Below are 17,411 nucleotides of genomic sequence, written 5' to 3'. Positions count from 1 at the left end.
CAAAATCCATCCAACAGGAAGTTGTTCCTTGAACAAGGCGTCTAGTGCAGATAATAAGAACATTGGTACTACTCTGGCTGAGACTTGGGTGGAAGATTCTGGACCAAAAAACATTAGTGGTACTGGCATCCTGCTCATCTACCCAGGAGGCCCCGGATTGGGAATGCTTCAAGTGCAAGAAGCATCTATTGAAGCATCTATGCAGATCAAGGAGCATCTATCTGAAAGATGACCACTTCTGAAAGAGGTACCTACAGCTGAAGGACAAAACCAAACCTGTACTTTAATCCTGCTGTCCTTGAAGGTAAGATTATTTGTTTCTGCTAGGAAGCTCCAAGATTGGGAAGGGCATTTTGAGTTATAAACTGTTCTTACACAGACTGAGGGAACTACCAAAAAGATCTCCTCTTTATTTTAGCTTAACCAATACAGTGTAAGTTGGCAATCACAGCAGAAATACACAGAACTGAAGACAAGGCAACGCAGCACAGCCACCTTACAAGAGAAACCAGCACGGTGTCCAGGACCTCTGCTGTCTGAACTGGAGTTAAACTGGGTGACACCGCTTGTCAAACTAGAAACTACAGTTTTAGAGCATCATTATAAACCAGCAGCCATTGTGCTTTTATCTTACAGGCACAGCTGAACTGAAGAACATTTACATTCCATGGCAGCACATTATCTTTTCTTCCTTAAATTGGGAATCTCTCAAAATGCTTTTCAGAAGTTCTTCATTGTATCAGTTCTGCTTACTGAAGATGGCAGTTAGAATAACAACAAGTCTTAAGATGACTGCAGTGCCCTGCGAATCGGCCTCGACTTATCTTGAACTCTCCTCCCCACTTCAGGTTAAAAATAGTCAGTTCAAAGGGCTGGAGGTCAACTGCATTAGCAGGTAATTCACTCACACACAGAAACCAGGAGGCTCTCAGAGCTTCCACAGCCCCAAGGTGCCTGGCTTAAGATGAAAAGCAGGGGTGATACTGAAAGGTGGTAATAACCTCAGGAACACTTTGCTCTCAACTTAAAGCAAACCAACCACACGGTTTTGCTTTTCACTCCCCACCCATTATGCTCACAAGACCAAGAGATAAGAAAGGGCAAGAAGAGGGAAGGATTCCCACAACCATGTTTTCAACACAGCTAAACATACAGTATTTCCATGCCTACAGTACATACATAATCATCAAGCCTGCTTACACATTTTACTACACAGTCATGGTGCCAAACATAGATCTCTTATCTGATCGCCACCTACTCTTCCCATAGCCTATCATTCCCAAACACCTTGAGAACAACTTCGCCTTGAGTCACCCAGGAAGCTCTGCAGCTATCTGAACTGAAAATCAAGAATTTCATCAGAGAACTGCAGGTCCTCTCCCAGAGGGCCCCGTCCCCACCTAACCCAGAATCTCAAGTTCATTTCTTCATTCACAACAACGTTACCATCTCAAATACCAGCATCTGCACTAAGCACTGACTTTTCAGCTAACTTCAAAATATCTAAGAATTCCTTAGATGCAAGACATGCTCAGAGATTTTTAAGATAATACCATTGAATACAAGTCATAGAATCCCAGCATCATCAGAGTTGGAAGGGACTAACCAGGCCCAGCTCCTGCAATCTCTCCTCATAGGAGAGATGCTCTAGACCCCCTGAGCATCTCTCTTGCCCCCCTGGCCCAAGGGCACACTGCCAGTTCATGGTCACTTGTCATCCACCAATACCCCCAGGTCCTTCTCAGCTGAACTGCTCTCTGGTAGGTAGGTCAGCCCCAATGTGTGCTGGTTGTATTTGCTCACATTCAGTGCCATTTAGCTAATAAAGTCCAGGTTACCCTGTGCCCTGGAGAACTACAGGCCATGCCTGCCATTAACAAGAAAGCCCAAGGGGTCAAAATGAATCACTTCTCACGTTTCCAAGTTCGTGCTTTCTCACCAGCAATGTACCCAAAATGACAAGATGGGTTATTGATTTGGTTTCTGAAAGGTGGGTGTGAATAGCCACACACACCTGAATATCACGACTTCATCACCAACAGGACAAAGTCAAAAAGAACACGTTCTGAGGATAGAAATTAAGACTCCTCTTATGAAAACCAACTTTTCATTGCTAAATTTTGTACTAGGAAGCTGGCAGCCAACACACAACATGTGTTGAGGACACTGAACCAAGCATCCTTCATAACAGTGAAAAAAATAGTTATGGATGTCACTGCTGTGAACTGACCACATGAAGTAATAGAGTAGCTTGGAGAAAACATTTCACTTGAAAACACACCTGACAGTTACCTCAGCAGAAAAACAGGACTAGTGGGTGTCAAACTAGGAATGAAATTCATGGTTTGTTAAAGCACCGGTGTGAGTACACAACACCATAGTGCAGGCTCACTTCTCACTTGAGGAAATGACAAGAAACCAGCAGCACTTTGCCTCCAGCACAAAGCTGCCACCAGAAGGTACGGAGGCATTAGCGTGGCTAGCTATCATACAGGAGAGAGAAAAAGAAGATGACGAAACCAACCCGAACCCCAAACCCCAACCCCAATAGCAGAGCAGCTGCATTTCTCCAAACAACTGCAGTGGAGCTAGGCAACCTGAACACATCTCTAGCTACACTGTGACTTGGAGATCAAACGTAGGCAGGCAGAAGCTTTCAAGTGCTTCTGACCCAGTATTTCAAATACCTCCTGAACTCCTCCTACATAAAATAAGGCGTGCCTTCCGTGGTGGTTTAGACCCAGCCAGTAACTCAGAACCAGGAATTATAACAAAGTACTTTAATGGCGATACAGGACACCTTGGTCTTCAGCAAAAGCTTTCCAGAGCAAAGAACAATCCCCATTTACAAAGCAGCAGAAGATATTCAACAGCTTGAGGTTCTGTTCAGTAGTCACTTGGGATTATGAAACAAGCAGCCCATTTGCCTGACTTCTTAAAGGTGGGATATAGATGATGGACTAGTAAAGCCAGACGCATAGCTCAAGGAAGGTTTACCTATGGAAGAAGACATGCTCATACTTCAACTCACTCTACACGGCAGCACCAATACCTGCTCACCACACGTGTTATTACTAGTGGGTTCCCTCACAATCCACAAAATCATACCCGTTCAAAAAGAAATGTTATTTTCATATTATATGTCATATTGAGATTTACACTGTCCAGCATCTGGAGACACAAAAGTCTGAAGCCAACTCCAGAAACAGGCAAGATAACCTGCTGTGTCTGAACAGGAAAATGGATTTGTCTCCCACCTGAGCACTGTCACTAGATAAGACAACTTTGGTTCTTCTAGCTCTGTAGTGAAAAACACCACTTTCATCTTCAAGGAATGAACATGGGAGACAGCGTGCAAAAGCATGGATTGCTTAGAAGAAGTTACTTGTATGGATGTATTTTATACCATACCTGGGACAACAAGGTTCTCTATAAAGGATTAGAAAGGGAACAAGAAGTAAACTAAGAAACTTTAAGACAGGAATTATAACAAAATACTTTAATGGAGATACAGGACAGCCAAAGTGGAGGGGACGAGAGGATATACACAACACTGAAAGGGATACCAGTGACAGCCAGTAATGATCTGCCACACTGGATTGTGAGGAAGAGCAGCCTGAGCAAGGACACAACTATCTGCAGCTGAAAATGGGGCAAAACAGGTGATTTTCAAGTGAAGTCAGGTTAGAAAAAAACCCTAAATTTCTCTCCAAGCCCTGAGCACGGTCCCCTGAAAGCCATGGCATTCCATTGTAACAGCTTCAACAATTAGAACTACACAAGAGTTAAACCTTCTATCGTCCAGGAGCACAAAGTAAGATTTTTCCCTGCAGGACACAGAGATCAAGACAGAAGAGCTGTTGCCTTGCCAACATAAATATTTCTGTATTGCTGAACACAAGAGCTTCTGAATTAGGATGTTGCATAAGGAACAGTTAGGTCAACATCCCAGTTTCCCAGGCAGTCTACTCTGATCCAAACGCAGTTAACAGCCCTGGAAGAGCAGGAGATGCTTCAGGCAGTATGTCATTCTGACGCTCATCCCAAAGAAGGCTTTGGTTTTCAGGAGCTACGCGTGACCATCAGCCCTGCCAGAATGCTCTGTAACAGCAGCACCAGTGGTGCTAAGGGCCACCGATTTTTGGGGGTTCAGTCTAAATAAAGAAGTGCCACTTAATTGTGAGAATAAGCAGTAACTCATTAGTATGGGGCAACAGCACAGGAGGGACGTGGAGCTGCTGGAGCGAGGCCAGAGGAGGCCACGGAGCTGCTGCGAGGGCTGGAGCAGCTCTGCTCTGGAGCCAGGCTGAGAGAGCTGGGCTGGGGCAGCCTGGAGAAGAGAAGGCTCCTGAAGGGGAGACCTTAGAGCAGCTCCAGTGCCTAAAGGGGCTACAGGAAACAGCTTTGGACACGGGATGTAGGGACAGGACAAGGGAGAATGGCTTGAACCTGCCAGAGGGGAGACTGAGATGAGCTCTGAGGCAGAAGCTCTTCCCTGTGAGGGTGCTGAGGCGCTGGCACAAGGCACCCAGAGAAGCTGTGGCTGCCCCATCCCTGGCAGTGTTCAAGGCCAGGTTGGACACAGGGGCTCGGAGCAACCTGCTCTAGTGGAAGGTGTCCCTGCCCGTGGCAGGGAGCTGGAACTGGATGACCTTTAAGGTCCCTTCAACTCAAACCAGGCTGGGATTCTATGTTTAATTTCACATCAAGAAAAAGACGCAACGTTATTCTCCTAAGACCCAAATAACATCAGCATCCACTGAAACCAGCAGGAAAACTAAGGAGTGAGTGCATCTTGATAGATGCATTACATATCCTTACAAATACAATCACAAATACAACTGCACTAAGTGGCTTAGCACTCACTTTTAGAAGGAAGTTTTTGCTTACATTCAATACACAAGCACTGCCATTAGGCAACTGTTTGCATGGCAGTAACACATAAGAAATTGCACCAGCATTGGAGAACCCTCTTCTCAAAATCCATACATATATATGTACATACATACTGAGTCCAACGCAAGTACAAGAGTATTTTTAGGAATGCAGACTCTCTACCAAACCAGCCAGACAAGCTGACTGACAAATAAATGCAAATGAATAAAGAGGTATTATAAATAACTGGGAAGTGCCAGGAGTTGGCAGCTCTCAGCACAGTATTTGAGTTCCCCTTCGTATCTAAGTTGCAAAACATCAGCATCTAACACTTCCAAGAGGAAAGATCTGCGCTGGGGCTTCATTCACAAAATGGAAGTGTAGCTCACAGGCATTCAAACTGCACTGCGAAGAACCAGAACCCTTTGGTAACAATGGGATCTGTCTAAGAAACTTCCACATTATTTCTTAATAAGTACCTCCAAGGCTGAAATTAACTTCACCAAGCTCGGGAATTGAGAGTCATCATCAATGCAGCTAAAAATAAAAGCTGTTTGATGTGACTAGAACTGACATAGCTGAATTTTTCTATTTCCTTTAATACTTCTTTCTGTCTATAAGCTAGTGAAAATAAAGGTACAAATAATAGGTCTCAGGTAATTTATAACTAACACCTCCCGTATCAGTTAGACCTGACTTTGTGTGCACCACCCAAGAGGAGTATTTACAACCAGGATATACAGATGTGCCTGCCTCATAAATCACACTTACCAGATCTGACATTACGGCCAGATCCTCTGGGGGTTCCCCATAAAGACCTTTCTGGAATGTCTTAATACACTTAGAGATTTACTCTGTGTTATAACTTCAGACAAGTGACCTTTACATCTTCATCTGTGCAACCTCAAAGTAACCCAAAACATATGACAACAAGTACTAACCACAAAGTTAAATGTTAACTTAACTGAACCCACTCCACAAGTATTCCTTCAAATTAGACTAACCAAGGCTTAAGACTATCAACCCATGCAGAAACTAACCCTTACGACAAAGATGTTGCCCTGAGTCCCTGCCCATTCCAACGGGATCACAGCTGTTACTGAGGACCAAAGGCCAGGTCCCTCCACTGCTTTCTCCCCAAAGGAAAACTCAAGGAATCCCGAGCCCCACCATTTAAGTTTTATTACTGTCTTCTGTGCTTCGTAGAAAAACCTGTAGGAAGCTACATTGCGCTGTATGCTTATTATCTTGATGGGATTTGTCGCCTGTTTTATAGCAAGGAGAAAACATTTGGTACTATTTTGTCAATAAAGCAGAAGTATTTGTCAAACACTGTCATTATATACCAGTCTGAAACATCAGAATCATCTAACAGCCTATTTTAAGCTTCCATCAAGATAATAGCTTTATGTTGGATGCTTTTCATGAACAAAATTGATGGTAGTTTCTCAAGTTCAATATACTGACATTTCTTTTTCCTCATACATGAAAAAACCCATTCTGTGTTTTTTGGCAGAAACTGCCTTTCCCTGTGTGTTTACCACAGTTGCCTAGGGGAAATCCTAACACTGATTATCAAAAGCAACACTACTACATTAATAGTCTGCATTAATGACCTCTTTTTTAATCCTATGCAGCTCAAAGTGAAAATTAACATGCAGGCATTTGAAAGGCATTTGAAAGACATTTTTGCTCACTCCCCGCTTCCCAAGTATCTATTTCTAAGGTTATAACCATGCCAAAGAAAACTGTAGTGACATGTTATTTCAGCTATCACCTTACACAAATCATTGGGTAACGGCATAGTTGTACTTGGGCAATCAGTATTAAACTACCAGTGGTCATCAGCACAGCAGTCTCAAAATGAGCTCGGCAGGGAAGGGCCAAACTGTTCATTCCAAATACACCCGAGTGATTCTTCAGTGGTGATCCAAGAGGCCAAGATCTGAACGCAGCACTCCTAATGCTGCACAGCATGTGACATACTGCTTTGAAATGATATTTTGTCAAATAGAGCAATTTTAAGTTCTGGCTGCTTAACTGCTAAAGAGAAAAAGGGTTCAGCATCTGGGAATAGCAATTCCATTTTCTAGAGCAAACTGACCATTGCCTCCAGTAAAGAACTGCTAATGACTGAAGCAGCAACTCTGAGCAACCCTTCCTTTGGTCTCAGAGGGAAAAACAAACTCTCTGTTGTTAACTCTAGACTTACTAGGATTAGGAAACAGTTCTAGAGTAACCTGGTCCTTCCTGTCACACTAAGCACTCCCAAATGCAAGACAAGTAGTTAGGATAAAAGGAAGAAGAATATAATGTTTAGGTGGTTCTTTTCACTGTGCAGACTGTGTTTTGGTCACCTACATGAGCTTCACTCGATCCTCACAACATCATTACCTGCAGTGGTACAACCACAACCAGTGGTACCCTGTACCTGCAGTGGTACAACCAAGCAACAGGCAGGTCTCTGGCAAAACAAGAAGGATGCTAATTGAATTTACAGAGCTTGGTTGGTGAGGCAATGGAGATGAATGCCCAAACCACACTTCTATAGAAGTATTCCGCGATCTGTCCCAAGGAAGTTTCCCATTCCTGCCACCAGGCATTCAACTACTGAGTTAATACAGAGCAACATTGAAATTCTACATTTCTCTTCAATTTTAAGAGGAAAAACAAAGACTATGACTGTAGCATCTGGCATAGGCTTCAATATTGTGCAAACATTAATCCATCTCATTCTCTAATTCAGGCCATGACCTTAATACCAGTCCAGTTCTTAATCATCTGGCTGTGCCAGTGCAGCTGGCATTCATTTTGCTTGACACAAGACCTACCCAATAAATAACAAACCCTTTGTGACAATGCTTCTCTCTTCTTGCCCAATGGCAATCTATTTACCTGCTGGATTTTGTTTTCATAACAACGTCTAGATGACACTCACCCGCAATAGCCAAAACACCTCGAAGAGTCCTAGAAGAAGACTTTTAATCCATTAAAGAAAGGGACTCTCCAGAGTTGAAAAAAGAACATGTTCATACCAGCACGGCACCAAAAACTGAAGCTATGAAATGGGGAACTATGTGGGATCAGTTCCAACACATTTGCATCATAGCACCCAAATTCTATGTGCTCCAGAGCTCTGCCTGCTCATCCACATGAGTGCACAGGTAGTTTGCTGGGCTGCTGCTGGAAATGCCAGCAGCATAGAAGAGTAGGGACCATACCACAGTAGCAAGCAAGAGATGACACAGAACTAAACACGAATTATCCCAAGTGAAGCTCTGAGAGAAAAGACTGGAGGCCTCCAGCAGAGATCACTCATCAGCTTCCCTCTACTTCCCATGACTATAAACAGAGAATTTGAGATAAGAGCTTCAAACTAGCTCCTCGGGGAGAAAAACCTCAAAAGAGCAGTTTATCATATTATAATGATACTCCTTTTGATAGTCTACAATTCTGAGTCACAAATCTGCTTAATATATCCTAAAGAGGGGTTATTCAAACAACTTATCTCAAAACAAAAGCAACAAGTGAGAACCACTGAAAAAGAAGCTGCTGGTTTAAAACCCCGCTGTCCCAGAGCCATCCTCCTCCTCCAACAGAGCAGCAAGAGCTCCTCTCACGAAGAAAATCATGAAGACTTCAAGGGCAACAAAGCTGACATGAAGAACAACATTTCCCTTTAGTTCTCCTAAATAGTTTTAAGGCAGTAACAGTTTCCCTTGCTTCCCTTGAAGTTTATGAGAATTTCTCCCATTTTTTTTTCTTTGCATTAGTAGTGGTGGATACACAAGAACTTTTCTAGCTTCAAATAAATGAATGTACAGGTTGAATACCATGACAGAAACCTACTGGAATCAGGGAGAAGGGAACTTCAAAACTTATCTTTTGATATTTAGATGGAAAAATACTCCACTACGAGACCAGGAGCACTGGTACAAGATTAGCCTGCTGTGTTGCAGCTATTTAAAACAAGGCTAAAGCATTTTCATATTCTTAACACAAAGCTAGCCATGAAGAAGGTACCTTGCTCCATAGTCCAGAAGGCATTAACATGTTGCAAACCTCACAGAAGTGGAGACCATGCACCATATCCACAGCATTCCAGGCAGCATATTGACCACTGCATCTTCCCCAACTGTACATTCAGCTTTTCTTCTGTTAACTTGTACTTCCGAAGAAATTGGATCAACATGGGAACCGTAGTTCACCTTAGCTGGGAATACAGCGTCTGAATCCTCTGCTTCCCCAGTGCAAAGGCAGTTAGGAACAAGCAATATCATAAAAGCACATATTGCAATACCTGGGCGACCACTTCAAGTTGAAAACGCCAACAAGGCACGCTGTTTAGAACTCCTGCTTTCTCTATAGACCTCAAGCAGACCTTGTATAGAAAGTACAAAGTCAAGGAACTTGTGCATAGCAGCAAACACGCAGCACACCAACAGTGCAAGGGAAACACGCTTCAGGTAACAAACCTTTCTGCTCCTGGCAACACAGGGAAGAAACCCCGCACGAAAATAAAGATTCCACCTGTGTCTCCATGATTACTCCAAAATCTAGGCAATGGATTGCCTAGGAATGTGTCAAGAGCACACCCATTTCATGTACACTCAAAGAAGCAGAAGGCTGAATACAAGCTCGTTCCAATCTTAAAATACTAAAACATATTAGGCATACTAATCATAATATCTCAGTAAACTGTTCTTCCTGAGAAATAATAGGAGAAATTAAAGATGAATTAGTTTAAACTTGGCTTTCTGGAGCTGCCATCTACCAACCTGGAGCCACCATCCCACCAGCCTGGAGCCACCATCCACCAACCTGAAGCCCCATCTCCAGATCCAGGACGCATTTCGTGGAAAACAAGCCTCAAAGTTACCTTCATCAGCTAAATTTGATAGTAGCACATACAGGAAAAAACTCTCTGGAACATCTTAATGCTGCGTATCAACAGTTACTGATTAACTGAAGTCTTCAGCTTATCTGAGGCCGAAAGGACTGTGCTCCGTGTCTATATATGACTGTGCTGCACAGGAACAGTGGAAGCATACTGGCACAGAACAGGCATAAATAGTTGCATGAAGTAACTCTCTGTTGTGGTTACCTCGAACTTTAACCAAGGTCAGACCACAATTTCCGTCAAGATTATTATAAGCCCACATGAATGCCTCTACATCAATAAAATATTACAATCTTCAGTTACTAGGTCTAAATATTTGGCTTTGCTCCTTGTGCCTCAAACTCCAGGCACACTCCACTCACAGCAGGACTTTTGGATCCATAACGGGCTGGTAGCACCATGAAGCATCTCCAGCTATTGCTTCCCTACAATAAATCACCCCAGCCCAATTCAGCAGCATCCTCTGCTGTACCTGTGCCTTGCAGAAAGCTCTGTGTTTTCAGGAAGGCACCAACTTACACATCATTTGCCACTTCGATAAGCACTCAGTGCTCAAAGGCTACTCTAACTAGTTAAATGTTTCATCACAGATACCTATTAAAGGTTTGAAAAGCACAGCTCGGAAGCAAGCAAGTCTTACAGCGAAGCTCCGCAACCAGCATTTCTGGTTTAACACGTCCCAGGCAATGATACCATGATCCTTTCAGATCCTTACAGCAAGCAGCTAGGCAGCTCTTCACTTCCACCCCACAGTAGGGTTCGCTTTCAAGATTTTCCTGTATCCTAGGGATTGGCAAATGCCGGGATTACCAATCCCATCTCCCTCTAGCATTAACAAGACTCTCACTAAAGATTTGTATACAGCTTTATAAAATAATTCAAATAGCACACTGGGTTTAAGTTCTTCTGTGACAGAAGTGGGGTAAGATTTACCACACATTTACATCAGTATTCACCTACTCCTTTAAAGGGAGCAGACATATTTCTGACCACCATAATCCACCTTTAGGATGACAAAAATCTTTCTCAAAGGGGAAAGTCCCAGTGGTGCAGAGCACTGGGCCACCCAGTGACCTACATACACCAGTGCTGGAGTTCAGCTTCCACTCTGTAATTAAACGAGCTACACTTGTCTCACTCAGCTGTGCTAGAACGCACAATCAATCAACCCAGAGCGTGCTTTCTGGTTCAGGAGGCACACAGCCCAACCTGCACCCACCAGAGCTGCCAGGCGATGCACTACTACACATGCCGTACCCACTACTGTGTACAACCATCACGTACCCAGCGCCGCATCTCCCTCTCCTCAGACAAAAAGGTCCTTTTACCCTGCCATCCCTTACCACCGATGCAGAGCTCTGCAGCAAACCCACCATCACCCCCCACCGCTGCCCAGCCCCTCGAACGAGACAAGGAAGGGCACCTTTGTGCGGGGACCCATTGATGCTCTCGGAGCTAGACTGCATGTCCACCGTGGCTCTCCGGAGGCTGCTGAAATAAGCCCTGGATCTGGAGAAGCTGCTGCGGGGGGAGCGCCCGTGGGGGCCGCCGAAGAGGGCGGAGGTGCCGTCCTTGCGGGCGAAGATGCCGCTGAAGAAGCGCAGCAGCCGGTGTTCGTGGGCGGCGGCGGAGCCCTCCCGGCCCAGCCGCTCGGAGAGCCGCTGCAGGTCGCTGTTATCCAGGGTCCGGTTCTTGCTCTTGCTCCGCTCCCAGCGCTCCAGCTGGGAGAGCGGGTCGGCCTGGCTCAGCACCTCGCCTACATCCAGCGTGTTGCGCTTCTCGGGGGGCCCGGCGGCGGGCGGCGAGCCCCGAGCCGCGGCTCCCCCCTGGCCCGGCGGCGGCGGCCCGGGGAGGCAGCCGGAGCTACTGTGCCGCCGCACCCGGGCGGGTGCCCGCGGCAGCTCCCCGCCGCCGCTCCAGTGCCTGAAGCTGAAGCTCCGCCGCAGCAGGCCCGGCTGCCGCCAGGGGCTCTGCCCCCGCTCCGCCGCCGCCGGGGCCTCGCCCGAGCGGCCTGACGGCGGGCCGCGGGCCGCCGGTCCCGCATCCTCGTCCGCCGGGGAGGCCGCGGGCCCGGCCCCGCCGCCACAGGTGTCCGCCGGCTCTCCTCCGCCGCCGATGCGCTCCGGGGCAGGGCTGCCCCGCGGCCCGCCGAGGGCCAGCTCGGCGGGGAAGGGCGGCCCCGCTCGCCGCGGCACCTTGAGGCGGCCCAGCTCCAGCTGCCCCGTGCTGAGGGTCCTGAAGGTGCGGAAGCCGCAGGGGCTGGGGACGCGGTCCCGCTCCTCGCCTTCCTCCTCGCCCTCCTCCTCCTCCACCAGCAGCAGCCCGGCCCTGGTGAGGCTGGAGGAGCCCGGCGCACGGCTCCCCCCGCGCCGCCCGCGGCGGGGCAGCTCCGGGCTGGGATGGCCGCTCTCGGGCGCCAGCAGCTCCTTCTTCACCATGGTCACGGAGATGCGGTACACGGTTTTCCGCTGCGGGGTGCCCCGCTGCATCCTCTCCGGGGAGGAGGAGGCGGCGGCCGGCGGCTCGCTGCTGCTGTCCAGAAGATACATGTCTGTCCCCGCTGCCCTCCTCCCTTCAGGCAGCAGCATCCAGCGCGGGCATCGCAACGAGATGGAGGTGCCGGAGAGACGTAGGTTTGCTGGAAGCGCGAAGGGAAGCGCAGAACCGCAATACACCGCAACCCGATTAGAATACTACTAATAATAAAAATAGGGTTTAAAACCACGCTGCGGTGTCGGAGCCGGCGGCGGGGTCAGCCCCGCTCCCGCTCCCCGCCGGCGGCCGCCGTCATCCAGCCCCTTCCGAGACACATCCAGAAACCAGCTACGTCCGTGCCGCGGCCGCATGCATCCTCCTGCGGATCCCGAAATGCACTGCCGGGGAGCAGCACGGTCCGGTGTTCAAGGGATTAGAGCAGCAGCAGCAACCCTCGATTTCATTGTTTACCGCACGTTTGCGGATCTTGCCTCCTTTCCCCCCTCCTCCGCCGGGTAAATCCGATTAGTTCTGTCCGCAGGCTGCGGGGAGCGGGCAGCGCCAGCCCCGCTGCCCCGGCGGGGCTGCACGGGGGCCCGTTTGGGAACGCAAACGCCGCCGTTCGCCCGCCGCGGGTGCCGGAGCGCCCGGCCCAAGCGCACGCCCCTGGGCGGGCAGGCGGCGGCGGCGAGCGCAGGGCGGGCGGGCAGCGGCAGCCGCGGCTCGCCCAAGCCCCGGACTGGAGTCCCGCCCGCACAGGAGCAGGAGGGAAGCGGCGAGACACAAGGCGGGCAGGGGAACGGGGTTGCAGAGCACAGGAGGCACGGGGAGGAAGGGCAGCGCTAAGGAAGCGCTTGTTTTCCCTCTTCCAAATCCACCACCGTCTGAAGGGGAGCGATGAAGCTACACTCTCACTGCCCGGCCAACAGCACCAGGAGTTATGCAGGCCCATGTGAGGGCAAGGCAGGCCTTAAACAGCATCTGAGGCAACCCTGCTGTACATCCCAAGATCGTGGATGCAGGCTGACTGGAGAGCAACACAGCCTTCTTCACAGAATCCCAGCCTGGTTTGGGTTGAAGGGACCTTAAAGCTCATCCAGCTCCAACCCCCTGCCACGGGCAGGGACACCTTCCACTAGAGCAGGTTGCTCCAAGCCCCTGTGTCCAACCTGGCCTTGAACACTGCCAGGGATGAGGCAGCCACAGCTTCTCTGGGAAAGGTCTGTGCCAGCACCTCAGCACCCTCACAGGGAAGAGCTTCTGCCTAAGAGCTCATCTCAATCTCCCCTCTGGCAGGTTAAAGCCATTCCCCTTGTCCTGTCCCTACAGGCCCTTGTCCAAAGCCCCTCTCCAGGTGAAGAATCTCTTAACAATGACAAGTCACAATTACCTAGAATTAATTGATTTTCTTTTGTCTGTGATTGCCCTTAATAAATGCTTGTTAAGCACAACACTTTGCACAGTTAAAAAGCCACACTATTATACAGTTAGTCATGCAAATAAAAAAAATTACCTTCCTTGTCCAGCACAAACACTGATTTGCACAGAACCTGCCTCTTCAAGAAAGCTGGAAGACAGTGTGAATGCACTCCTTTCACACCCATCCTGCCAATGCTCCAGCAGTCCACATCAGGGATGCTGAAGTAATTAACAACCAATAGATGCCAACACTAAAAAGAAGTCATAAGAAAGCCATGATGGCAGACATTAGAAGCTAATAAATATTAGGAATAAGGTTTGTGGGTTCCATGAAGAACAAAAATAAAGCTTCAAAAACTACCCTCAACCGCCCTGTACAGCCCTTCTAAGCCTACAATCAAATGTCTTTTACCAATGCCAGTAAGGTTCAAAAGCAGTAAGTATGTAAAAATGAAGTGAAAATACAGGGGAGACCTTAGAGCAGCTCCAGTGCCTAAACGGGCTCCAGGAAACCTGGAGAGGGGCTTTGGACAAGGGCCTGTAGGGACAGGACAAGGGGAATGGCTTTAACCTGCCAGAGGGGAGATTGAGATGAGCTCTGAGGCAGAAGCTCTTCCCTGTGAGGGTGCTGAGGCGCTGGCACAGACTTTTCCCAGAGAAGCTGTGGCTGCCCCATCCCTGGCAGTGTTCAAGGCCAGGTTGGACACAGGGGCTTGGAGCAACCTGCTCTAGTGGAAGGTGTCCCTGCCCGTGGCAGGGGGTTGGAACTGGATGAGCTTTAAGGTCCCTTCAACCCAAACCGGTCCGGGATTCTAGGTATCTTCAGCAGACACCTGAAAGAAACTCCCCTTAGAAAAAAAACCTTAAGAACAACCCAACATAAGCTCACACTTGACCAGCCTGAACACAATTCGCAGCTCCTTCTAAATGCTGGTTCACTACCCTATGACAACAGATTTCCCCATTTCTCAGCCACCCAAAAGGCCATTTCCCATCGACATTTCTAAGGTCGGTGCCAGTACTTGGTAACGAAAATAGGTCTAATGAGAAATCCAGGAGTAATCGTCACAAACTACACATTTGACTGAATGCAAATCCCGAGAACCACCGCACAGGGCGCCGACATTGCGGCTCCAGCGGGATCCGGGCCGCAGTTTCCATCGCGCCGCTCCAGCAGAGCGAGCTGCTTTCACGAGTGGAATGGACCATTTCTCATCCTCCGGGATGACGGAGCCTTCCCCAGGAACCGCTTCCAGCGGCAGGCAAACAGCCCGCACATTCCTGCCAGCCTCTCCGGAGCATCCCCCGGCCTGTGCCCCGGTCCCGGCGCTGCAGGCTGGGAATACTCCATCCATCGTCAGCCCGAGGTGTTGCAACAGCTCCTCCGTAGGGAGTAGTAGATCATACTCAGAGGTTGCTCTGTTGAGCTGGCTACTCATCACAACTTGCTACCCTGCGACTTCTTCTAAGGCTTCTTGTAACGCAAGTGCCTTTGCTGGCAGCCCAAACCCCATCATGTGCAGGTCCTTTAGTCTTGCTTCACCACCGCAGAGAGAAAGTACAGCAGCTTTAAGGAATCCGTCATGAGTTGGCCTCACAGCAAAGGCATAATTCACAGAATAGAACCACAGACAGGTTTGTGGTTCTCCAGGTTTCCTGCAGCCCCTTTAGGCACTGGAGCTGCTCTACGGTCTCCCCTTAAGGAGCCTTCTCTTCTCCAGGCTGAACAAGCCCAGGGACTTCATGTTTAATATTCAGTCCAAAACTACCATGGAGACCTATGCGGTACCTTCACTCAAGGGGTTCTGCCTGGAGTCCATGCACAGCATCATTTAACTGTGCCCACACCAGCCTGGCTGAGACCTGAGCAGTTTGAGCAGCAACAGCACATTCCCCCTGCCCGACTACTCTTCCCGTTGTGCAATTAGCACAGATCCGGTCCCAGAACAGGAGAAGTCCCTCAGGCCCTGGGACAAGCGCAGCCAGAGGCCACAGCAGCCAACCCAAACAAGTCATTTGGCTCAAAGCCTACGCTGTGTGTCCTGAAGGGCCCTCGACAGCAGCTCCCGGTTACCTTTCCTTCTGCAGGCGGCTGGAAGCACAGAGCATAACACAGACGCACAACAAGGATGGGGCTTGTGAAAGGTGCCAGCTCCCCTGCTCTGATGACACGGGGTTACGCACCCCTCATTTATCCCACCTAACCAAACACCTGCAAATCATATGCCACCTTCTGCCAAGGACATGGAATACCTCCAAAGGATTTTGCTTGGCAAAGTCTTACTGACCCTCAAAGATATTCACATTAAAAAGCAGTGTCATGGAAATCCTCCATTCAGTGTAGCCATTAAAGGGTCAGAATTGCCACTTTTCATTCTACTGCTGAGGTCAAGCCTATCTACGCTGCTTTGCAGACCTTCATCAGCAACAAAACCGACCCCCAGTGTGTTTCTACAGGCAACGTAAAGCCTTTTGACTATGTGAAATGTAATAGTTTGACTTATCGCTCTCTACAAGTGCCTGACAGGAGGATGGAGCCAGGAGGGGGCTGGTCTCTGCTCCCAAGGAACAAGGGATGGGACAAGAGGAAACAGCCTCAAGCTGCCCCAGGGCAGGTTTAGATGGAGCTGAGGAACAATTCCTTCCCCAGAGGGTGCTCAGGCATTGGAACAGGCTGCCCAGGGCAGTGCTGGAGTCACCGTCCCTGCAAGTGTTCACACACCATGTAGCCGAGGCCTCAGTGCCATGGGTTAGTGGTGGCCTTGGCAGTGCTGGGAATGGTTGGACTGGGTGAGCTTAAAGGTCTTTTCCAGCCTGTTTGACTCTGATTTTTTCACATGGGAAGCTGGCTCATCCACAACACTGCATCCAAGCAGCAAAACCCAGCCTGATGCTAAACACGTTCCACACTAGAGGAGCACTCTACTGCAACTTAATATCACCATTTTCAGCAACAAAGCCCAGTCCTTTGTTTTAATCACTGCAGTGAAACAGGTACCGTGGGTGTCTCGGATACATCTTAAAAATGCTTTGACAACCTTCGCATGGACTGTGCCGTGCACAGCCTGCTTTGCTTTACAACCCCAGTGCTGTGGTACCAGCTGCATCAGTAGCGAGACACTGTGCATTGCTAAAAGGAAGCCACAAGTTAAAATATACCAGATAAAAACAAAAAAATAGGATGAAAAGTAAGATCAGAAGTGCAGAGGGAGCACAGCACTTGTGAATGCAGCATTCAGTGATTCCCATCCCAAACTATGTTCTGCAGTTTCACACAGCATTGCTTTGCATTTCCTCTTTTCCCAAGAACTGCTTGCAAAAAGACTCCTGAATTTCACATTCCTGCACACTCCATCACTCTAGGCAGACACTATCATTCCAACTAGTTGTTCTTGGATAAACCACTATTATGGAAGACTAAATTAGGTCACCTGAACAATTCTTACAGTAATTCAGATGTGATTTCACTTTTCTGTTGTCAAGATACTGTGCTCCATCCGCTGTTTGTCAGTACAGATCAGTTCAATGAGGAAACAAGAGGAGGCATCTGGACCAAAACAACATTGTGCTGGAGGGTACCAGCAAAACAGAGACCAAACTCAAGGTCTCTCTCGAGCCACAGGGTTTGCATTAAGCCAGTGATGTGTGTTCTTCTGTCACTATGCACTTGTCCATTAAAACAAGCCTGAATTCACTGTAGGCAATTCTTCACTAAGATGACGAACAGAGACATCTCACAACA

The 17,411-nt window shown here is 48.4% G+C and overlaps 1 protein-coding gene across 10 annotated transcripts in view; it reads right to left on the bottom strand.

Moving 5' to 3' along the window:
• AGAP1 (ArfGAP with GTPase domain, ankyrin repeat and PH domain 1) overlaps positions 1–17,411 on the bottom strand; it is a 344,542-nt gene that overhangs the window by 266,365 nt on the left and 60,766 nt on the right. For 6 of the 10 annotated variants that reach the window (XM_030486187.2, XM_032919929.1, XM_032919931.1 and 3 more), the window contains exon 1: positions 11,199–12,926. The exons of the other annotated variants lie outside the window; for them this stretch is intronic. In XM_030486187.2, the coding sequence (XP_030342047.1) occupies positions 11,199–12,363 (1,165 nt within the window). In that variant the 5' untranslated portion in view covers positions 12,364–12,926. Of the gene's footprint in view, positions 1–11,198; positions 12,927–17,411 lie in introns of those variants that run through there. 10 annotated transcript variants of the gene reach the window in all.

The sequence above is a fragment of the Strigops habroptila genome, chromosome 5 (genome assembly GCF_004027225.2).
Source record: "Strigops habroptila isolate Jane chromosome 5, bStrHab1.2.pri, whole genome shotgun sequence".
In the NCBI taxonomy this organism is placed as follows: Eukaryota; Metazoa; Chordata; class Aves; order Psittaciformes; family Psittacidae; genus Strigops; species Strigops habroptila.
This window is presented reverse-complemented; position numbering and strand designations above follow the sequence as displayed.